This window comes from Trachypithecus francoisi, unplaced genomic scaffold (assembly GCF_009764315.1).
Source record: "Trachypithecus francoisi isolate TF-2019V2 unplaced genomic scaffold, Tfra_2.0 Lachesis_group14, whole genome shotgun sequence".
In the NCBI taxonomy this organism is placed as follows: domain Eukaryota; kingdom Metazoa; phylum Chordata; class Mammalia; order Primates; family Cercopithecidae; genus Trachypithecus; species Trachypithecus francoisi.
In genome coordinates, this window is record NW_022681459.1 from 51,487,832 (window position 1) to 51,510,993 (window position 23,162).

Consider the following 23,162-nt stretch of genomic DNA (forward strand, 5'->3'; position numbering starts at 1 on the left):
GTGCAAGCTGCAGGTGCTTTTGGTGAATTAAAATGTATTTGGTGCCAGTGGTGCTGAACATAGAATAAAAAACAAACAAAAAAAGCCCAGACAGGGACACCCAGGCTGGAGGTTGGAGTGGGCCATAGTCAGATTTATTCACCTTTCTAGCATGGGTTTCCAAGTGCGTAAGGGGAGAAAACACAGCATGGATTGAGCTGTGCGTCCTGGACACCGTGCAAGATGCTCACAGCTGCAATCTTGTCTCCCACAACTCTCCTGGGCAACAGATGTCCACTGTCCACGTTTTACAGACAAGGAGAAAGGGAAGTCAAATGTCCAAGTCCACACAGCTAAAAACGGGCAGAACTAGGGTGACGCTCAGGCCTCATTTAGAGGTGGGGGATTGGTGAGAAGTGGGGTGGGCTTCTGGAGGGGCTGGGAGAGCCCCACAAGGCTGCAGAGGGTGGTGAGCCCAGAGTGGGCCTGGCCTGGTGTGAGCTGGGGGTATGGGTAGGGGCTGCAGCCTGCAAGACAGCACAAACGGACCCAGTTTCAGAGGCAAGGGTTCTAGGCCCTTGAGAATCCACAGCACCAAACAGACCCAGCTGGCTACAGAGTTGGTACCTGGGGAGGCCTTAGGACAGGCAGAAAGTCCCAGAGGCGAGGGCATTGCCTGGGGACATTTTTGCTCCCTGTCCTGCTGACAGAGCCTAGGAGGTGTGAATGTTTTCTACCCCCTCCTCTCTCGGCTCAGCAGAGCTCCAGCAAGCCAGGTCCTTGTCTGTGGGGACTCATCAGTCCCTGGCTCTAGGGAATAGGGAGTCCCACAGACAGAGGGGTGTGAGCAGGCTGAGTGGGTCTGTAAGCAGGCACAGAATTGAGTCAGGAAACAGTTTGAGTGTGGAGTAAGGGGCAGAAAGAGGCTGAGGGCGTCTGGGCTTCAAAATAATTGACAGCCTTTAAAGCAGAAGGGGAAAGTTGTCCAGAAACAAGAGCAGGAAGTTCTGATCCCAGCCCCCTCCCTGAGCCCCCGCCTCTCAGGCCCATCCCAGGAGGGTCTCCCTGCAGAGCCCTGAAGCAGCTTTGGTTCTCTGCCTGCGGCTCAGAGTGAGGTCTGCAGCCGGTCCTCAGCGGGCAGAGTCAGGATGAATGGACTGAGGACCCCTGTGCTCCCCAAGGGGAAGGGCTGCAGCTCCTTGGCCTGGAACTGGGCAGTCCCCCCAGAGACCGTGAACGTGGCAGTGACCTGGGGGTTGAGGCAGTAAATGGTGTTACCCAGGGTGGTGCAGCGCAGTGGGGCGGGGGCAGGCAGGGGCAGGGAGGCAGCCCTGCTCCAGGAGCCGGTCACCGTGTTATAGCGCATCACCGCAGCGCCCACACCCCGCAGCAGGTCAAAGCGGTATAAGAAGCCCCCGAGCGCCACGATGTCGCTGGAACGCCGGTGGCTGGCACTGTATGGGCACTCGTCCCAAGCATCCTTCACGGGACTGTACCTGAGCAGGCGGTAGAAGAGGTGACCCCCTGTGACGTAGATGTCCCCACGGCAGGCCACAGCCTCGTGGGCCACAGGGAAGGTGCCTGCCGGGAGAGGCGCGCGTGGGGTCCAGGCATCTGTACGCGGGTCGTAGCACTCCATGCTGTACAGGCACTCGCCACCGATGGCATATAGCAGCCCGTCCAGGGCCACCAGCTTGAGCTGGGCTCGGGCCTGCTGCATAGGCCGAACCTGGCTCCAGATGTTGGTCAGAGGGTTGTAGCAGAAGACCTCGTTGGAGCAGACGGCCTTGGCACCGGAGCCACGGATGCCCCCCGCCAGGAACAGGTAGTTGTGCATGGTGCAGAGACCGCAGCCCCGGAGCGGGGCCTCCTCGGGCACCTGGGTCAGGGGCCGCCAGGTGTTCTCCCGGGGGTTGAACACATGCAGGTGAGAACGTAGAGGCAGGGGCACAGGGGCCACCACAGGAGGCTCCTCGCTATGAGGGCCCCTGGGGAGCCCTGAGCGGCCCCCCTGGTAGAGGCTGGGCAGTACGAGGACGCCCAGCACCGCCTGGCCCCGGCCGGTCCGCAGGCTGAGGATGCGATCGCGGTCGGCTGCGCTCAGCCGGCGGTAGAGGCTCGGGTCTCCCAGCACTCGCAGCAGGTTGTTGCTCATCAGCGCGTAGGTCTCCTGCGCCAGGCGGGGCTCCCCGTGCTGCTGGGCAAAGGCCAGCACGTCCAGGCAACTGCCCAGGTCCAGCCGCCGCCGCAGGGCCGCCGCCGTGGTGGGCTCCAGGGCCTGGGAGCTGGGTTTCCGGGGCCCCTCCACCACCCCCCAACTCCCGGGCCTCTGCAGAAACACCAGGAGTTTCCGGGCCTCCTTCTGCTTCTCTGTGAGCGCCCCGCTGCGGCCGGCAGGGCTGCCCCCCTCCCCCGGCGGCTCCCCTTGAGGGTCCCCTGAGGCGGCCGGCCTGACCTCCTGCTGCGAGGTCGGGGCGATTTCACACCTGCTGCGTTTCCGTGGCTGGGGTACCGGCTGTGAGAGCCTCACAGAGGAGCAGGCCACGGGGCCAGACGGCCTCTGTGCAGAGGGCTGTGGGGGGCCCCTGGGCACTGCGCCTTGGGACAGCGAGTCTAGACTTTTCTCCCTGGTTCCCTCTCCTCTTAGGCCTGGGGGAGAGTCTGGGCTGGGCGTTCCGTTGGTCTCGGAGCTTCTTGTCTGTGGCTGACCTCCAGCCTCAACCAGGCCCCCTATATCTGTCCCCATGACTGTCCCCACTGAAGAAGAGGGGCCATCTCTGTCCTCAGAGTGTGTGGAAGTGCTGGGATCCACAGGGCTCCCAGGAACCGCCCTTGGGACACTTCCTTGGGGCCTCTCTTGCCTGGGGAAGGGGTGGCTTCTGAGAACCATGGCAGTAAGGTTTCCCCAGCTGGCTGAGACCTGCCCCTCCTGGTAGCAGCTGGGGAGAGCCACACTCTCCTGAGGCTTTGACCCGCCAGCTGGGGCAGGGGATGCAGCTGGGGCAGGGGATGCTGCTGGGGCAGGAGATGTGACTGGGGTGGGGGCTGGAGTTGGAGCTGGGGTTAGGGCTGGGGTTGAGGCTGAGGTGAGGGTTGGGACTGGGCCTGGGCCTGGGGCTGGAGTTGGGGCTGGAGTTGGGGCTGGGGCTGGGGTTGAAGTTGGAGCTGAGATTGGAGCTGGGGTTGGAGCTGAGGTGGGGGATGAGGTTGAGGTGGGGGCTGGGGTCGGTACTGATGCGGGGGATGAGGCCAGGGCTGGGGCTTGGACTGAGATTGGAACTGAAGTTAAGACTTGGACTGAGGCTGAACTTGGGGCTAGCGCTGCTCTGAGATTTTTGCCCACAGAAGGACCCTGGGTAACCCCCAGGGGCAAAAAATCTGAAGGAGACGGGGTCGGGAGAGTCAGGGCTTCAGGTGGGAACCCGGGGCCGGGAGCTGCGGGCAGGGAGGCAGACAGCGCGCCAGGCTCACGGCTCTGGGAAGGGGCGCGGCTGCGGAAGGCTGTGGCCGGCTTTGCTTGCTCCAGGGGCCGGGTGCGCCCCAGGTCAGCGGCAGGACTGTCGTCTCGGGGGCCGTCAGCCCCGGCCTCGCCCGCATCGTTGGCCCCTGAGGCCCCCGGACCTTGGGACGAGAGTGGGCGTCCTTGAGGCGGACTGTCTAGCCAGGGGCGCGTAGAGCCTGGGCCTGGGCCAAAGCTCCGGGTGCCCGGGACCTCCCTGCTGGCCCAGGGCCAGCCTCCTCCGGTGGCAGGGACCCCCGAAGCCGCCCTGCTCCAGCCAACCTTAGCCCCAGAGCCCCCCGTCTGAGACCCAGGCTGCGGGGCGTGGGGCGCGGGCAGCGCGGGGGGTGCGGGCTCCTGGGCGAGTGGGGGTCCTGTGGGCAGGCCGCGCGCGTGGGCGTCCAGGGCGGCGGCCTCATCCACCGCGTCCCACACGCTCCCCGCGGCGCCCAGGCGAAGCGGGTCCAGTTTCCGGGGGCGGCGGGCTCTGTCTCCGGAGCCAGCGTCCATCCTCCGCCGCCGGCCCCGGCCTCTCCCCAGCGAGCCCGAGGGCCCCGCGCCCGCCTGCCAGGGGCCAGTGTCCTGTTGCCCCGCGGGGCCCGCCACCTGGCAAGAGGGTGCCCTGACACCACCTGTCTCCGCCTGCGCCTCCGCTTCGCTGCCAGGGCTCCGAGGAGTGAAGTGGATCAGGAGCGGGGCGGACATCCCCCGCTCTTCGCCCCTGCCCAGGAGGGCAGTGCCTGGCCTGAGAGGCTCCTTTCCTTCCGCTCGGGGGGCCGTGGGGGCGGCTCTGCCCCGTTGTTGTCCTAATGCCCCTCTGCGGGCCTCCTCGACAGCTGTCTTGAGTGGAAGCCGGGCCATGGTGGCCGGGCCCCCGCCCGGGGCTGCAGCAGGGACAGGGCTCCGCTGGCCGTGTCCTGGGGGCTCCAGTTTCCCCTGCCCTGGGCTCGGCCCCTCGCTGCCATCACTAACCTTGGACTTCGGTTGCAGGGCCAGATCTGCTCCTCCTGCCTGATGAGGTTGAGCCCCGAGGGCTGTGGACACTGGTCCTGCCTCCTCTTGGTCGTGCCCGGAGCCAAACCAGTGTAAGGCCAGCGCTGTGGCAGCCACCACAGCCAGCGCCAGGAGGGCCAGCACAGCACTATCCCAGTCATTGTCACTGTCCCAGTCCCAGCCCCAGAGGGGACCGTCTGGCTCCAAGGTGCCCTGGATCATGGTTCAGGGCTGCAACCCGCTGCAAGGGGCCTGATGGCAGGCTGGCAGTGCATACAGAGCACAGAGACCTGGGCTGAGGCACCGGCCAGCGACTGCCCCAAGGGCTGCCCAGTTAAGGTGGACCAGTCCTCCGGGGCCTGGGAAGGGTAGGGTCTCTGCTTGCACCCAGGCCTGGGGGTATCAGTAGGACCTGGCTGCAGATATCAGGAGACAGTGAGGCTTATGGTAGGATAGGAGCCCAGGGTCTCCGCAAGCACCTCACCAGCTCCTGCCCTCTTCTCCTCCTCAAAGGCCCCAGGGTCCAATGGTAGCGTTCCTGAGCTCTGTGCTGACATCACAGCCAACCTGCTTCTGCCTGGTAGACCCTCACATCCCTAAATTCATTCCACACCCCAGAGTCCCTCCTCTCAGCCTGGGTCCAGCTTCAGGGGGCTTGGCAGCGAAGGGTTACCCACAGGGAGATGTTATCTCCAGCTCTAGCAATGTGATGCGGCCCTGATGAAATCACCAGAAACTGGAGAGGCTGATTCCACCGTGGGCCAGCATGGGAGGGGTGGGGGCCAGCACGGGAGGGGTGGGGACTGTGCCTGATGGTGGTCTCTCGAGCTGAAGAGGGAGACCCTGGGCATGGGTCCTGGCAGTGAGCATTATCATTGCAGGAGTGCAGTGGAAATTTGCCTTGGGGCACAGGGAGGGGGCATAGAGGGGAGGCAGAGGTTCCCATAGCTCCTCCTCCAGCAGCTTCTGGACTCCTTGCTCTGGGTTCACCAGACATGGGATAGGGTTTTCAAGTCAACAGAAAAAAAAATAAATGGGATAAAAAAAATCCAAACATATTTCTCTCTTTATGGCCAGGCTTATTTCAGCCCACCTAGACCTTCTAGGATCTCCTAGACCCCCTGCACTCATCGAGAGTGTCTTGACTGCCCAGATGAGACTCTCACTGTGTCCCTGGTGAGCCCTGAGTCCAGCCTGCCCCCTGCTCCAGTTACCGCGTCAGCCAGCACCTGGATCCTTTAGAAACCACCCCCCTCTGGCCCCAGGTGCTCTAATAGCCAGACTCTGGGTGTCTTCATCTCAGTCCTCAGCCTTCCCTTATCTGAGCTGAGGACTCGCCCGCAAGACCACATCCTGGCTGGTACCTCCTAGCCCTGGTTCAGGCCGGCATGTGGGTGCCTCTGTTGGATGTGAGCACTTACTTCCTGAGGAAGAAGCCTTGGCTCCTCCATCTGCTCCTTACTTAATCCCATCTCAGGAGTGAGTCTTGGGACAGGTGCCAGGTGGGGCTCAGACATGAAAAAGAGCCTGGAGTCCCTGGGACAAAGGCAGGACTCCCTGGAAAGTGCTGTGTGTATTTTTCCTTCCTCTGGGACACAGTAGGCCTGGGGATTTCTCCCTTACTCAAGCAGCAAGGAGATGGCCTAGGAGTGTCCCTGGCACCCAGCCTGAATGCTACTGAGCCTCAGGTAACTCACCTCCCAGGTCCCCCTGGGACTATTAGATGACAGTGAGAGGGTGAAGGTAGGCCCCATACCTTAAGGTGGACCTCAAGTTGGGGAAAGGCTTTCTGGACCCTGCCCTTATTCTCTGTCCCAGTCTCAGGCTCTGCCTCTTGGTTAAGTTTGGGGTCCACAAATCTTCAGAGGATGGAGATGACACCCCCCTACCTGCACCTTCTTACAGGCCATTCAGTGCCCATCAGTCAACTCCACCCGGCTTCTGAAGACCCCAGGCTCTGTCAGAGAACACGGGCAGCGTTCAGCCCATGGTGCCTTAGGACACCATGGTAGGAGGCACTGAACAGAGGAAGTCACCCCACCAGCTCCCCCAGGCGTGAGGACCCCTAGCAAGGACATGCTCAGTCCCATTCTCTGTGGAAGGGAAATGCCTCACTTTGTCAAAAGTCAGATCAAGGGCAGAACTTTGTCCTTTGTGGGGAAACTCCCGGTCGGGAAGGTGACTGAGGACAGGTCACTCCCCGAAATGTGGGAGTTTTGCCTCCTAACTTCCTAGAGAGTTAAAATGTGGCACACCCAGGCACAGTGGCTTGCGCCTGCAATCCTAGCTACTCAGGAGGTCGAGGTGGGAGGATCCCTCTAACCAAAGAGTTTAAGACTAGCCTGAGCAACATAGCAAGACCCGCCTCTTTAAAAAGAACCGAAAAAACCCCAGTGTGGCACTGCTAGAAAGGTGGCAGGACTTCAAAAGCACATGAGATCACCTGCACCACTGTGAAACGCAAGTCACCGTGCTGCTTGTGCTATGATAGCACAAATATCACAATTTACTTTCAAGATAAAAAATCAAGAAAATGGGTCCCGGGAAGGTCCGACCTCAGCAGCCTCCTTGGAGCACCCTTCTGATTACCTGCGGAGGCGGCCCAGCCACTGGAGGAAGGGAACCCTGTACCAGCCTCTCCAAGGAGCAAGGGACTCCTGCCTAAGACCTGAAGCTGCTGTTTCCTCAGAGATAACACAAGTGCAATAAGAATGGGGGTCGTCCCGCCTGCTGACACCGTCGCCACATGCACACTGGCGTCCACCAGAACCCACCACCACCTGATCACCCAGCCTGGGCAAAGCTGGCCTCAGCCACTGCTGTGCCCTTTCTAAAACATTTCGTAGTGCTATAGTGAAATGAAGACGTAAGTCCAAATGGAGAACTAAATACAGAGACAGCTCACACACATACAATGTGTAGAAAGCAGCAAACTCCATCAAATGTAAAGTTTCTCTATGATTGGAAGGTTTTCAAAATAAGAAATATTGTACAATCAAAAACGATTATACAAAACAAAGAATGTCAGAGGCAGGCGTGGTGGTGCATGCCTGTAATTTCAGTTACTCAAGAGGCTGAGGTAGGAGAATCACGTGAACCGGGGAGGCGGAGGTTGCGGTGAGCCGAGATTGCACCACTGCACTCCAGCCTGGGCAACAAGAGTGAAACTCCATCTAAATAAATAAATACATAAATAAATAAATAAAAATAAATGAAACAAAATTAAAAAGCAAGAAAATGAACTAGAAATGAGTAGCAAGAGGAATTTTGGATTTTGAAAACTACACAAACACATGGAAATTAAACAATATGCCCCCGAATGACCAGTGGGTCAATGAAGAAATTAAGTAGGGAACTAAAAATTTTCTTGAAACAAATGAAAATGGAAATATGACATACCAGGCCGGGTGCGGTGGCTCACGCCTGTAATCCCAGCACTTTGGGAGGCCGAGGCAGGCGGATCACGAGGTCAGGAGATCGAGACCATCCTGGCTAACACGGTGAAACCCCGTCCCTACTAAAAATACAAAAACTTAGCCGGGCATGGTGTCGGGTGCCTGTAGTCCCAGCTAATGGGGAGGCTGAGGCAGGAAATTAATACGAAAATTAGCCAGGCACAGTGACACACACCTGTAGTCTCAGCTACTTGAGATGCTGAGGTGGGAGGATTGCTTGAGACCAGGAAGTAGAGGTTGCAGTGAGCTGAAATCATGCCACTGCACTTCAGCCTGGGTAACAAAGTGAGACTAGCTCAAAAAAAATAAATAAATAAAATAATAATAATAATAATAATTGTTAAAAGACATAAGATGTCAAACAGGTATATGAAAAGGTGCTTTAACAGAACTGATCATCAGAGAAATGTAAATCAAAACTACAATGAGGTATCATCTTACCCTAGTTAAAATGGCTTTTATCCAAAAGACAGGTAATAACAGCCGGGCGCAGTGGCTCACGCCTGTAATCCCAACTCTTTGGGAGGCTGAGGTCGGCGGAACACCTGAGATCAGGAGTTCAAGACCAGCCTGGCCAACATGGTGAAATCCTGTCTCTACTAAAAATACAAAAAAATTATCCAGGCATGGTGGTGCACGCCTGTAGTCCCATCTACTTGGGAGACTGAGGCAGGAGAATTGCTTGAACCCAGAAGGCAGAGGATGCAGTGAACTAATATCGCACCACTACACTCCAGCCTGGGCGACAGAGTGAGACTCCATCTCAAAAAAAAAAAAAAAAAAGGGTACCTAGAAAGAAGAACGAAATCTGTTCTTTGACAAATACATCATCGAATGTCACCGCTGATAAATATTAGCCACTGAGTAAGGGGCGGGAAGGGGCGGGAAGGGGCGGGGGACAGCGCGTCCCCGGGGTGCAACTGCCCCAGAACTCCAAGTGGTGGGTTCAGAACTGGATTAAAATTTGTTTCCGCGAAAGCCTGTAGTCATGTCCGGCGCCGACTGGCGTTTTCTGCCATAAACTGAGAACGCGTCAGGGATGGCTCCGTCGGCAGCGCGCGAGCGCCCCGGGCCGCGCCTGGAGGGTTAACAGCGATTCGCAGGTGAAATGTGAACCCGCAGCCTCTGGGCAAAGCTGGAGACTGGGAGGCCCCGGGAGCGCGAATTTCTCTGCATTTCCGGCTGTGGCCGCAGGAGGAGGCTGGAATCCAAAACGGGCAAAAAAGTGCGACACCGGGGCCGAGGTGTCGGGTCGCCTCGAGGTGGGAGGCCTAGGTGTCGGATCACCTGAGGTCAGCAGTTCGAGACCAGCCTGGCTAACACGGAGAAACCCTGTCTTTACCAAAAATACAAAGATTAGCCGCGCGTGGTGGCGAGCGCCTGTAGTCCCAGCTACTCCAGAGGCTGAGGCAGGAGAGTCGCTTGAACCCGGGAAGCAGACGTTGCAGTGAGCTGAGATCGCGCCACTGCACTCCAGCCTGGGTGACAGAGCGAGACTCTGCCTCAAAAAAAAAAAAAAGAAAAAAGAAAAAAAGACACCAGCAAAGAGTTTTTTTCCTATTAATAACTAGGTCCCCCCAACCCCCAAAAAGGAGGATGGTTAAAAGCAGAAAAATAAAGCAAAAAGTAAAGGCTTTTGGCCAGGCACAGTGGCTCACACCTGTAATCCCAGCACTTTGGGAGGCCGAGGCAGGCAGATCACCTGAGGTCACGAGTTCAAGACCAGCCTGGCCAACATGGTGAAATCCCTTCTCTACTAAAAGAAAACAAACAAACAAAAAAAATTTGCTAGGCGTGGTGCCAGACACCTGTAATCTCTGCTACTCAGAAGGCTGAGGCAGGAGAATCGCTTGAATGCGGGAGGTGGAGGTTTCAGTGAGCCAAGATCACGCCACAGCACTCCAGCCTGACCGACAGAGCGAGACTCTGTCTTAAAAAATGAAATAAATTAAAGGCTTTTATATTTCAAAATCTGAAGACAATCACTGTAGTTCAGATAAAATAAAATTTTCGTATTATTTTATTATTTATACGTGTTTCATATTATTTTAACGTGTGACATTAGACAATTTCAGAAAGTTGTTTTAGGTGTTGCACTTCTGTCTTCTTAGGTGTCCTCATCCCTTTTTACCTCAGGAACTCAGCGTCTTCCTCAGCAGCACTTATGAAATCAGCCTAATGCAGTTGCTTAATAACGTGAATCGCAGTAGACCACCGCAACCTTCCGGAAGCTCTCTCAGCTCAGTGCCCATTCTCCCACAGTCTCTTGGTTCTCCTTCTACCTCACCGATTGCTATTCCTCCGCTTTGCAGCTGAAAAAATGTGCCCAGGGCCTACTGTGGGCCTAGCCAGGCTTGCTTATGTGGTGCAGTTTCCCATGAATGATGCCCAGTCATTACCATGCAACCTGTGGCAAGCCAGCAAGATGGCCCTGGTGACAGAAAAAAAAAACTGCACTAGGACTTGGATGTGGATCTAAGCCATGTTCCTTACCAACAGCATGTTTTACAACCATGCGTTAAAGAAACATCTGACTCACAACAAAATTTTAAAGGGTTTATTTGAGTAAAAAGCAATTTATGAATTGGGGAACACCTGACTGAAAGAGGTTTAGTATTCCAGAGACAAGATATCAAATGCAAGTTTTTATTGGGAAAATGTAGAAGCACAATAAAGAAATGATTTGATTGGTTACGGTTATGGAGTTGCTTTCTTTGGCTTATCGTGTTGGAAAGTCAGTATCAGTGATATAATCATGATAGTTGGTTACTTATGATTGGGTGGGGTTAAAATTTATCTCTGTCTAATGGAAGCATTTATCAGAAACAACTCAGCCAGGCATGGTGGCTCACACCTATAATCCCAGCACTTTGGTGGGAGGCGGAGGTGGGCAGATCACCTGAGGTCAGGAGTTCAAGAACAGCCTAGTCAACACAGTGAAACCTCATCTTTACAAAAATACAAAAATTAGCTGGGCGTGACGGCAAGTGCCTGTAATCCCAGCTACTTGAGAGCCTAAGGTGGGAGAATTGCTTGAAACTGGGAGGCAGAGGTTGCAGTGAGCCAAGATTGCGCCATTGCACTCCAGCCTGGGCAACAGAGAAGACTGTGTCAAAAAAGAAAAAAAAGAAATGACTCATGCCTGTAATCCCAGCACTTTGGGTGTGAGGCTGACGCAGGGCAGATGACTAGTGTTTGAGACCAGCCTGGGCAACATAGCAAGACTTTGTCTCTACTGAAAAAAAAAACAAACAAAAAAATGGCTCAAGTGAAGTTTCACTTACGTTTTCAATTTAAGCAAGGTTGAAGTCATGAGGCCTAACTTATTTTGTCTGCTTAGGGATTCTTCAGGCCTGGTCTCCATTTTAATTTACTTGAACAGGCTGGGTGCAGAGTGGCTCACACCTGTAATCCCAGCACTTCGGGAGGCCAAGGTGGGTGGATCACCTGAGGTCAGGTGTTGGAGACCAGCCTGGCCAACAATGGAAACCCATCTCCACTAAAAATACAAAAAAAATTAGCCGGGCGTGGTGGTACTCACCTGTAATCCCACCTACTCGAGAGGCTGAGGCAGGAGAATCGCTGAGCCCAGGAGGTGGAGCTTGCAGTGAGCCAAGATCACGCCACTGCACTCCTGCCTGGGCAACAGAGCGAGACTTCATCTCAAAAAAACAAAACAACAACAAAAAAACACATATATATATATGGCCGGGCGCGGTGGCTCAAGCCTGTAATCCCAGCACTTTGGGAGGCCGAGACGGGCGGATCACGAGGTCAGGAGATCGAAACCATCCTGGCTAACACGGTGAAACCCCGTCTCTACTAAAAATACAAAAAAAATTAGCTGGGCGAGGTGGCGGGCGCCTGTAGTCCCAGCTACTCGGGAGGCTGAGGCAGAGAATGGCGTGAACCCGGGAGGCGGAGCTTGCAGTGAGCTGAGATCCGGCCACTGCACTCCAGCCTGGGGGCAGAGCGAGACTCTGTCTCAAAAAAAAAAAAAAAAAAAACACTATATATACAAAAATTAGCTCAGCATAGTGGCACGCACCTGTAGTCCCAGCTACTCAGGAGGCTGAGGCAGGAGAATCGCTTGAACCTGGGAGGCAGAGGTTGCAGTGAGCCGAGATTGCACCACTGTACTCCAGCCTGGGCGACAGAATGAGACTCCGTCTCAAAATAAATAAATAAATAAATAAATAAATAAAACTGTCATCTCAGTTTATTTTTCTTGTCGACAAATTCTGTAACGGAGATAATATGAGTTTATTTGATTAACAAAGCTAGGTAGAAAGTCCATTTTTACTAACTCACCAATATTCTTATTTATTAAAGATTAATCAAGCCGCATGCACGTGAAAAGTATTTGGGTTCGTTCCTCTTTTTTCTGAGAAAATACTTCATATAGACACTTGTTTTTCTTTTTCTTTTCTTTTCTTTTTTTTTTTGAGACAGAGTCTCGCTCTGTCCCCCAGGCTGGGGTGCAGTGATTCAATCTCGGCTCACTGCAACGTCTGCCTCCCGGGTTCAAGAGATTATCCTGCCTCAGCCTCCCGAGTGGCTGGGATTACAGGCGCCCACCACCACATCCAGCTAATTTTTGTATTTTTAACAAAGACAGGGTTTCTCCATGTTAGCCAGGCTGGTCTTGAACTCCTAGTAATCCACCCGCCTTGGCCTCCCAAAAGTGCTGGGATTACAGGCGTGAGCCCACCATAAACACTTTTTTTCTCAGGCCAGTGACAAAAATGTCAGAGGTAAGTATTTGTCTGTTTAAGAAAACGAGGAGGCACACTGAAGAAATCACTTGATTGGTTCCAGTTATGCAACTTCCTTATTTGATCTGTCTAGTTGGGAAGTCCCTAGTTACACAATCAAGAATTAGCTGGCTGCTTAGGACTGGCTGGGGTTGAGTTTTACTTCTGCTTAACATAACCATTTATCAGAAATGACTCCAGTTAAGTTTCACTTGTGTTTTCCATTTAGGCAAGGTTGAGGTCAGTTACAATGCCTAACTGGTTTTGTCTGCTCAGGGATTCTTCAGGCCTGGTCTCTATTTTAATATTTAACCCATGTAAGGTAATTATGCTGGGGTTTCACAGGAACCTATTAGAGTTGGGAAAATTAAGTCTTGCTGGAATCTGACAGGACCTCACCGCAGATGTCAAATACGAGTCCACCAGCTTAAGGTCCCCGGTGAGGAGGACAGAAACTTGAGAAGCTGCACTCATCAAACATCCCACAAGCTAACTCACGAAAGTTGGCGGAGAGACGCCTGAGCGCTGAGCATCGGAGGCTGTCGCTTGTTTATGATCCATGTTTCAGAGTGCTTGTTTCTGCCACTCTCCAGCCCTGGAGTGCCGCAGGGCCCTGGAGCTCTTTACCCACGTGCACACTCTCAGTCGGGGCAGCAAAGCTTTTGTGCGAAGAGCTGGATTGTGGCTATTTTTGCCTTTGCAGGTCATACAGTCTGTTGCAACTACTCAAGTCTGCCATTGTAACACAAAACTAACCTTAAAAAATAGTACACAAAAGGATGTGGCTGCGTTCCAATAAAATTTTATTTTTTATGTTTATTTTATCTATCTATCTATTTATTCATTTATTTATTTATTTATTTGAGACGGAGTCTCGCTCTGTCGCCCAGGCTGGAGTGTAGTGGCACGATCTCAACTCATGGTAAGCTCCGCCTCCCAGGTTTATGCCATTCTCCTGCCTCAGCCTCTGGAGTAGCTGGGACTACAGGTGCCCGCCACTGGGCCCGGCTACTTTTTTGTACTTTTTTTTTAGTAGAGACGGGGTTTCACCGTGTTTGCCAGCATGGTCTTGATCTCCTGACCTCGTGATCCACCTGCCTTGGCCTCCCAAAATGTTGGGATTACAGGCGTGAGCCACCGTGCCCGGCCCCAATAAAATTCTATTTACAGAAACAGGTGGTGGCTGGACTTGGTGACCCCTGCACTAAGCGGCCCCATCCATCCCCACGGCTTGCGCACGCCTCGCAGGCCGGCATCTGCGACCTGGACCTCTCCGCTGCGTCTGACATGAACGTCTTCACCGGGAGGAAGACGACATCTCAAGCCTGCTGTGCTCACATCAGGACTCTTGATTTTCCACTGTGCTGAATGTGGTCCATCGTGTTCAGCTTCCATTCCCACCTCCTTTTGTTTATTTTCCAGTATTTTAGAACCTAAAATACACATGAGGCAATACTGTGTTTTACAGACTCCTTTGCAGCCAGAGTTCTGGGCGAGGCTGTTGGAGTCGGTGCAGTTGTGTAAGATGTGAAACGCAGAAACGACTCCTCGGAGGCCTCCGCCCTGCGCTGACGCTGCTGGCAGGCAGGGCTGTGGAGACTCAGCTGTTGCTGAGGGAGGCCTGGGCAGCAGGGGCGCGGCCTCAGGATCCCGGGCAGGTTCCTGATCTCAGAATCACAGCTACCTAGGTCTCCTCTTAAGCTCAGTAGTCCCAAAGGCCACCTCTCAGCTATTACACCACCAACGCATCCAGTGATTCTAGAATATTCCCCATCATAAATCCATTTCTACCTTAAACCCAAGTGGGTGCTTGCCTGATACACTCACCCCACCTCTCTCATCTTCACCTCGGAAAACCTCTATCCTGAGTTAGTTCCAATCAGAAGGGAACAACCACACCAGGAATGTGAACAGGAAAAACATTAACATAGAGAATCGTTGCCTAGTAAGATGACGTTAACAGCAAGGTCAAGAAAAGAGGATGCAAAGGGATTCAGAAACAGCAAGTGCAGAAAGATGCTGCGATGGCCGGGCTTCAGGAGCAAGGAAGGGCCAGGAATGCAAGGAGCTGCCCCGGCCCAAGGCCCAGCCAAGCTGGTGCATCAAATTAACCATCGCATACAGTTAATATCTAAGAACCTTTTATTCTTTTCCTGTTTTAGAATTTTTTTGACAATTGAACACATTTTTGCATATGAACTTTAAATTTGTGTTTTCCTATTTTTAACATTGGAAATCTAACTGGAATTAAATATTTATATTCATTTGAGGAGTTGTTTGTTGTTTGTGACAGAGTCTCATTCTGTTCCACAGGCTGGAGTGCAGTGGTGCAATCTTGGCTCACTGCAACCTCCACCTCCTAGGTTCAAGCAATCTCCTGCCTCAGCCTCCCGAGTAGCTGGGATTACAGGTGCCTGCCACTACGCTCGGTTAATTTTGTATTTTTAGTAGAGATGGGTTTTCATCATGTTGGCCAGGCTGTTCTCCAACTCCTGACCACAAGTGATCTACCTGCCTCGGCCTCCCAAAGTGCTGCGATTACAGGCGTGAGCCACCACGCCCGGTCTCGTCTTCCCATCTTGTTCAGAGGATTACTGGTAGGGTAATGAAAATCGTAAAGCTTTAGTCATCTGAACAGGTAACCTTAACTTGTTCTGTTTTATCAAAAACATAATTTAAATCCAACTGTCCTTTTACACACCCGTGAATTTATATTATTATGTTTTACTGTTTTTGTTTTTGCTTTTGTTTTTGTTTTGAGACAGTTTTGCTCTTGTTGCCCAGGCTGAAGTGCAATGGTGTGATCTAGGCTCACCGCAACCTCCACCTCCCGGATTCAAGCAATTCTCCTGCTTCAGCCTCCTGAGTAGCTGGGATTACAGGGATGTACCACCACATCTGGCTAATTTTTGTATTTTTAGCAGAGACAGGGTTTCTCCATGTTGGTCAGGTTGGTCTCGAACTCCTGACCTCAGGTAATCCGCCTACCTCGGCCTCTCAAAGTGCTGGGATTACGAGCATGAGCCACCGCGCCTGGCCTACTGTTTTATAACTAAAATTTTCAAGAAAAAAGCCACAAGATCTTTCTGTTGTCTATGTTTTTATGTCTTTATGTCTATATGTAATTTTAATTTACAAAGAGCTCTATTTAATTGGCACAAAGAAAAAAGCACTTAAATTAAGTAATTTAAGAGCATACAGTTTATACTATTTTTATACTATATTTAAGAAATATGGAGACAACCACAGTGGCTCACGCCTGTAATCCCTGAACTTTGGGAGGCCGATGCAGAAGAATTGTTTGAAGTAAGTTTGATACCAGCCTGGGCAACAAAGTAAGATCTCATTTCTACAACAACAATAAAAATAGCTGAGTGTCTCTATTAAAATATAGATAGATAGGTAGATAGAATAAAATAAAATAAAATAAAAATAAAATCATTCTGCAAACTGAGTCCATCATATTACTTTACTCTGTATGATTCTTTGAAAACCCTGCACCTGGCCGGGCACGGTGGCTCATTCCTGTAATCCCAGCACTTTGGGAGGCCGAGTCTGGCGGATCACGAGTTCAGGAGATTGAGACCATCCTGGCTAACACAGTGAAACCTCGTCTTTACTAAAAATACACACACAAAAAAATTAGCCGGGCATGGTGGCGGGCACCTGTAGTCCCAGCTACTCGGGAGGCTGAGGCAGGAGAATGGAGTGAACCCAGGAGGTGGAGCTTGCAGTGAGCCGAGATCGTGCCACTGCACTCCAGCCTGGGCGACAGAGTGAGACTCCATCTCAAAAAAACAAAACAAAACAAAAAAAACCTGCACCTGTCCAACCTCCACAAAAGTACAACTGCTAACCAATAATGCTGGTGCAGCACTTTGATATGATAGCAAACACCTATGAGACTGACACAATGAAAGGCCGACTTAACCCAACAGCTACTCCTTCCAAATTTCCTTCCAGCTGCTCAAATGTGGCTCAGATGGTTTTGACACTGACTTAAAATTGCTGGCCATTCTCCCAACATGGCACCAAATCAACGTGGACAGGAAGGGACAATCAAAACCTACAGAGGATAATTGATCAGTGATGTCTTCAGAAATTTTTTTTTTTTTTTTTTTTTGAGACTGAATCTCTCTTGGTCACCCAGGCTGGAGTGCAATGGCACAATCTTGGCTCACTGCAACCTCCACCTCCCGGGTTCAAGTGATTCTCCTGCCTCAGTTTCCCAAGTAGCTGGATTACAGATGGTTGCCACCACACCCAGTTAATTTTTGTATTTTTAGTAGAGACGGGGTTTCACCATGTTGGCCAGGCTGGTCTCGAACTCCTGACCTCAGGTGATCCGCCCACCTCAGCCTCCCAAAGTGCTGGGATTACAGGCATGAGCCACCGCACCTGGCCTCAGAGAAAGATCTTCATCAAAAGGAGGAAACATAAAAATTGTCAATATCAAGATGGAGTCACTTGTGTTGAACCCAAACAAAATAAGAGGTAAAGAAGGGGTGGGGGACTTCATGCGCACATGCCTATGAGAAGAACCATTACAAAACTCTCTGAGTGGCCATGTGCGGTGGCTCATGCCTGTAATCCTAGCACTTTAGGAGACCGAGGCGGGCAGATCACGAGGTCAAGAGGTCGAGACCATCCTGGCCAACATAGTGAAACCCCGTCTCTACTAAAAATACAAAAATTAGCTGGGGGTGGAGATGGGCACCTGTAATCCCAGCTACTTGGGAGGCTGAGGCAGGAGAATCGCTTGAACCCACTAGGCGGAGGTTGCAGTGAGCGGAGATTATGCCACTGCACTCCAGCCTGGCAACAGAGCGAGACTCTGTCTCAAAAAATAAAAAAAGTTATTATATTTTATCTTTCTACTACTTTGTGTTAGTTCCTGTTTCATTCCTTTAGCTTACTTATTTTTTTTTTCATTTGTAAGATAAATACTAAGCTTCTTGAATCGTTTCTTCATTAATAATGTAGTCATTGGGCCGGGTGTCTCACTTCTGTAATCCCAGTACTTTAGGAAGCCAAGGCCGGCAGATCTTTTGAGCCCAGGTGTTCAAGGCCAGCCTGAGCAACATGGTGAAACTCCGTCTCTACCAAAAATGCAAAACAATTAGCCAAGTGTGGTGGTGCGTGTCTGTGGTCCCAGTTACTTGGGAGGCTGACAAGGGAAGATTGTTCGAGCCTGGGAGGCAGAAGTTGCAGTGAGCTGAGATGCATCACTGCACTCCAACCTGGGTGACAGAGTGAGACTCTGTCTAAAATAATAATAATAATGAAGTCATTTAAAAATGACTAGAAATTTTCCTCAGAACATGTAGGGTCCAGCCCTACAGGGCTTAGCGGGTGTTCTCCCCGTGTGCAGAGACGAGAGATTGTAATAAATAAAGACACAAGACAAAGAGATAAAGAGAAAACAGCTGGGCCCGGGGGACCGCTACCATCAAGACGTGGAGACCGGTAGTGGCCCCGAACGGCTGGGCGCGCTGATATTTACTGCACACAAGACAAGGGGGCAGGGTAAGGAGGGTGAATCTTCTAAGTGACTGACAAGGTGAAGCAAGTCACGTGATCATAGGACAGGGGGCCCTTCCCTCCTAGGTAGCCGAAGTAGAGAGGGAAGGCAGCATACGTCAACGTTTTCTTCTATGCACTTACAAGAAAGATCAGACTTTAAGACTTTCACTATTTCTTCTATCTCTGTCTTCTGAGAACTTCAAAGAGAAACCGGGAGTACGGGAGGAGCATGAACGTGAACAAGGAGTGGGACCATTGAAGCACAGCACCACAGGGAGGGGTTTCAGCCTCCAGATGACTGCAGGCAGGCCTGGATGATAACCAGCCTTCCACAAGAAGCTGGTGGAGTAGTGTTCCCTGACTCCTCCAAGGAAAGGAGACTCCCTTTCATGGTCTGCTAAGTAACGGGTGCCTTCCCAGACACTGGCGTTACCGCTTGACCAAGGAGCCCTCAAGCAGCCCTTATGCGGGCTTGACAGAGGGCTCACCTCTTACTTTCTAGGTCACTTCTCACAATGTCCCTTCAGCACCTGACCCTATACCCCCCGGTTATTCCTTGGTTATATTAGTAATGCAACAAAGAGTAATATTAAAAATTAATGATTAATAATGTTTATAATAATGATTGATAATTGTTCATGATCATCTCTATATCTAATTTGTATTATGACTATTCTTATTCTAACTATTTTCTTTATTACACTGAAACAGTTTGTGCCTTCAGTCTCTTGCCTCAGCACCTGGGTAATCCTCCGCCCACAAGATCACAGCTTTAGCTGCCTCCTATAGGAGTTGGGTAGGAAGGGAATCTGCCTTTGCAGTGTTTGATATGTAGTTTTAAGGGAGGAAACCACCCCTCATATTGTCTTATGCCCAATTTCTGCCTCCAAAGAAAGAAGTAAAAACTAAAAGACAGAAATAAAATGCACAGGCAGACAGCCCAGGGCCACGCCCTGGGCCTGGTAGTTAAAGATCGACCCCTGACCTAACCAGTTATGTTATCTGTAGATTCCAGACATTGTATGGAAAAGCATTATAAAAATCCCCATCCTGTTCTGTTTCATTCTGAGTACCGGTGCCTGCAGCCCCCAGTTACATACCCCCTGCTTGCTCAATCAATCACCACCCTCTCACACAGACCCCCTTAGAGTTGTGAGCCCTTAAAAGGAACAGGAATTGCCCACTTGGGGAGCTTGGCTCTTGAGACAGGAGTCTTGCCAACGCTCCCAGCTGAATAAACCCCTTCCTTCTTTAACTAGGTGTCTGAGGAGTTTTGTCTGCTGCTCATCCTGCTACAGTTTGTAACTTCAGATTATTTCTGACAAGTTTTGATCCAGGGTTTTTTTTTTTTTTAAGATTTGTCCATTTCAGGCCGGCGCGGTGGCTCAAGCCTGTAATCCCAGCACTTTGGGAGGCTGAGACGGGCAGATCACAAGGTCAGGAGATCGAGACCATCCTGGCTAACACGGTGAAACCCCATCTCTACTAAAAAATACAAAAAAACCAGCCTGGTGTGGTGGCGGGCGCCTGTAGTCCCAGCTACTCGGGAGGCTGAGGCAGGAGAATGGCGAGAACCCGGGAGGCGGAGCTTGCAGTGAGCTGAGATCCGGCCACTGCACTCCAGCCTGGGCGGCAGAGCAAGACTCCGTTTCAAAAAAAAAAAAAAAGATTTGTCAATTTCAAAATATTTGTTTGGTCCTGCTTCCTGTTTTCTCTCTCTCTTTTTTTTTTTTTTTTTGAGACAAGGTCTCACTCTGTCACCCAGGCTGGAGTCTAGTGGTGGGATCACAGATCACTGCAGGATCCAACTCCCAGACTCAACAGATCCTCCCACCTCAGCCACCGACCCCATAGCTGGGACTACAGGTGTACATCATCTCACTCAGCTAATTTTTAAAGTTTTTTTTTGTTGAAATGGGCCTCACTGTATTGCCCAGACTGAGTTTTCTTCCTCTGCTTCCTTTTTTTTTCTGAGACAGTGTCTCACTCTGTCGTCCAGGCTGGAGTGCAGTGGTGCGATACTGGCTGGCTGCAAGCTGCACCTCCCAGGTTAACGCCATTCTCCTGCCTCAGCCTCCTGAGTGGCTGGGACTACAGGCGCCCGCCACCACGCCCGGCTAATTTTTTGTATTTTTAGTAGTGACGAGGTGTCACCTCGTTAGCCAGGATTGTCTCAATCTCCTGACCTCATGATCCGCTCGCCTCGGCCTCCCAAAGTGCTGGGATTACAGGCGTGAGCCACCGCGCCCGGCCCTCTTCCTTTTTTTTTTTTACATTTTGTTTGCCTAGAATTGTATTTGATTGTAACCAAATCATGTGTCATATGTTTTTCAATTTGTATGATTATTTTGTGGCCCAATACATGACTGTTTTTTGCGAATATTTCATGGGCTTAAACAGACAAGAAATTCTCTCTCTACACATAATTAAATGGAGTGTGTGCTTTGCATTATTCATTTCCTTTATTCCCATCCTAGCTTTTGTCTGCAGATTTGCCTAGTTCTAGAATGGGTATACTGAAGCTTGGGTAAGGGTGAGGCCAGCGTTCTGGGGGGCTCAGCCTACTGTCCCACCCGTGCCACAGAATCCACGGAGAGGCCCAGCGGCCGCACAGGGTGGGGGCGAGGGGGGAGGCGGAGCCAGGTTGGGGGGGGTAAGCAGTCAGTGCGGTTGCCAGGAAGCGGGAAAGAGCCACAATGGGGTTTGGGGGGTGGGCGGGGCGGAGCGGGGGTGTCCAGCCACGTCGCTTTGTTTTCCCACAACAGGAGCCACCACAACAGGTCAGTGCACCTCGGGGCCTCCCCTCGGGGCACCGGGTCCCCCACACCAAGCCCTCCCCAGGGCACCCTTTTCCAACACCACGAATATCTCCTGCCCCCACCCCGCCCCCAGGTGATGCCCTTCACCAAGTCTGGGTCTAAACTTGGCCCCCGCGAGCTCACGTTCCTACCTAACCCGCCTGGAGTCCGGGTCATGGTCCTGGACCCGCTCCCGGCCCCACGCCACGCACAGCCGGGCAGGAAGCTCGCGTTTGTTTTGCTGGCGCCAGGGATACCGACCAGGCCCCGCCCCGCCGCGCGCTAATCCCAGGGTAGTGGGAAAGTGCGCTCCCCAAGAATTTGGGGTGGAGGGGCCGCGGCCACCGCCTTCTGTCCGCAGGTGCTGCGAGCCGTAAGCGCCCCCCACCCGCGCTATGGGCTCGGACGCCTGGGTAGGCCTTTGGCGGCCACACCGGCCCCGCGGCCCCATCGCAGCGCACTACGGAGGCCCCGGGCCCAAATACAAGCTGCCGCCCAACACCGGTAGCAGGGGCGGGCCCCGGGATTGAGGGGTGGGACGGTGCCTGGGGGAGGGAAGGGGAAGAGACCACGGAGGTCTGCGCTCGGGGCTGAACCGAGCCTGCTAGGGGGTAGAGGGGGTCTGTGCCGGGGGAGGGTCCGTGTTCCAGACGGGGGTGGGGGCTGGGCCCGGCCAGGCGCTGACTCGGATGCCCCCAGGCTACGTCCTGCATGACCCGTCGCGGCCCCGCGCCCCCGCCTTCACCTTCGGCGCGCGCCTCCCCACGCAGCAGACGACGTGCGGCCCCGGGCCGGGCCACCTGGTGCCCGCCCGCATGACCGTGCGCGGCCCCGACGGCGCCCCCGCTTACTCCATCTACGGCCGCCCGCGCCGCTCAGCGCCTTTCCTCACTCCGGGACCTGGTCAGGACCCCCGGGACCCTGGCCACTCAACGCCGAACTGCCTCCAGGGAGGCCCACCTGGGAACCCCCCACCTGAACCCCGAGTCCCACTCAGATACCCTAACACCGCATAGTCGGAACCTCCATATCCGGGTCTCAAATCCCAAACCCCGAACCCCACGGGGCTTTGACAAATCGTGGCTCAGATTCCCCCCTAGTACCAGGACCCCATCTCGGGTACCCACCAGGCCCCCACCCAGTTCCAGTCCCCCACACCCTTGATCCGCCCCGCAGGCAGGTACTTCCCGGAGCGAGCCGGGAACGCGACGTACCCCAGTGCGCCTCGGCACACCATTGCTCCCCGAAACTGGGGTGTCCAGGCGGAGCAGCAGAGCCCAGGTGAGGCCAGAAAGGCCCATCCCAGCACTGTGGGCCTTCCCACTCCAAACCGGGGACCGCCCTCCGGGAGCTGGGACCACCCTGCGCCTGTCCACGGAGGCCCACTACCCCCGAGCCCTGCCTCCTCCCCAGGTCCCGGGGCCTATACTGTGCCCTCGCTCTTGGGTCCGCGCGTCATCGGCAAAGTCTCCGCCCCAACTTACTCCATCTACGGCCGCAGAGCGGCGGGCAGTTTCTTCGAGGACCTCAGCAAGGTGGGGGAGGGGCCGGGGCGGACGCAAGGGTCCCTGGTCCGCGGCAGCGGGGGCGGCAGTCAGCACCCTCTGCCCTCCCGCAGACCCCAGGCCCCTGCGCCTACCACGTCGTGAGCCCGGGCGTCTACAAGTCCCGGGCCCCCCAGTTCACCATGCTGGCGCGGACTTCGCTCCCCCAAGACAACACTCAGAAGCCAGGGCCCGCGGCCTACAACGTGGATCAGGTGGCCTGGAGTCCAGGGTCAAGGGTCAGAGTCAGGGGAGTGGGGAGGGCCTGAGGTCGGAGTGAGGGGATCAGGGTCCCCGGGGGTCCAGGGGTCCCGGCGCGGAGAGGACGCCGGCCCCGCGAGGTCAGCGGTGTCTCCGCGCCCGCAGCACCGGAAGCCCCGCGGCTGGAGCTTCGGGATCCGACACTCGGACTACCTGGCCCCGCTGGTGACCCACGCGGACACCTGACCTGCCAGGCGGGAGCGGCCCCACACTTGTTTGCTTAAAGTCTGCGAGTCCGCATCGTGTCCGCCTCTCTCTCTCTCTCTCTCTGCGCGTCCCGGGGCAAGGCCAGGGGCGGAGCCGGGGCTGGGGCCGTGTCCCAACTCCGAACGCAGCGGGGCGGGGCCCGAGCGTCG

The 23,162-nt window shown here is 53.6% G+C and overlaps 2 protein-coding genes and 1 long non-coding RNA gene across 7 annotated transcripts; 1 reads left to right on the top strand and 2 right to left on the bottom strand.

Moving 5' to 3' along the window:
• Positions 1-14: 14 nt before the first annotated feature.
• Positions 15-7,592, bottom strand: KLHDC7B (kelch domain containing 7B). Of its 2 annotated transcripts, XM_033233412.1 has the most exons (2): positions 1,476-7,592; positions 980-1,228 (listed from the first exon to the last, which is right to left on the bottom strand). In XM_033233412.1, exons 1-2 carry the CDS (start codon positions 4,691-4,693, stop codon positions 1,123-1,125), a joined length of 3,324 nt encoding a protein of 1,107 aa, XP_033089303.1. In that variant the 5' UTR covers positions 4,694-7,592; the 3' UTR covers positions 980-1,122. The 2 variants fall into 2 exon arrangements, with proteins under 2 accessions (XP_033089302.1, XP_033089303.1); XM_033233411.1 differs by having other exon boundaries at positions 15-7,592.
• A 2,336-nt stretch (positions 7,593-9,928) lies between these two features.
• Positions 9,929-12,036, bottom strand: LOC117096257. Its single transcript, XR_004442417.1, has 2 exons — positions 11,975-12,036; positions 9,929-10,357 (listed from the first exon to the last, which is right to left on the bottom strand). It is a non-coding gene; the product is annotated as an uncharacterized LOC117096257 (long non-coding RNA).
• An 8,413-nt stretch (positions 12,037-20,449) lies between these two features.
• Positions 20,450-23,047, top strand: ODF3B (outer dense fiber of sperm tails 3B). Of its 4 annotated transcripts, none has more exons than XM_033233422.1 (7): positions 20,456-20,983; positions 21,363-21,505; positions 21,701-21,904; positions 22,178-22,282; positions 22,415-22,536; positions 22,620-22,760; positions 22,912-23,047. In XM_033233422.1, the coding sequence occupies exons 2-7, from the start codon at positions 21,397-21,399 to the stop codon at positions 22,990-22,992; spliced, it is 762 nt and encodes a 253-aa protein (XP_033089313.1). In that variant the 5' UTR covers positions 20,456-20,983; positions 21,363-21,396; the 3' UTR covers positions 22,993-23,047. The 4 variants fall into 4 exon arrangements, with proteins under 4 accessions (XP_033089314.1, XP_033089313.1, XP_033089311.1 ...); XM_033233421.1 differs by having other exon boundaries at positions 20,894-20,983; positions 21,096-21,505; XM_033233423.1 differs by having other exon boundaries at positions 20,450-21,505; positions 22,178-22,277; positions 22,410-22,536; positions 22,912-23,046.
• Positions 23,048-23,162: the final 115 nt, after the last annotated feature.

Coding starts and splice junctions, on each gene's coding strand:
- KLHDC7B (XM_033233411.1), bottom strand. CDS start 4,693: ATGATCCAGGGCACCTTGGAGCCAGACGGTCCCCTCTGGGGCTGGGAC.
- ODF3B (XM_033233423.1), top strand. CDS start 21,397: ATGGGCTCGGACGCCTGGGTAGGCCTTTGGCGGCCACACCGGCCCCGC. Junction 21,506..21,700: donor CAAGCTGCCGCCCAACACCG/GTAGCAGGGGCG, acceptor GGATGCCCCCAG/GCTACGTCCTGCATGACCCG. Junction 22,537..22,619: donor TCTTCGAGGACCTCAGCAAG/GTGGGGGAGGGG, acceptor GCCCTCCCGCAG/ACCCCAGGCCCCTGCGCCTA.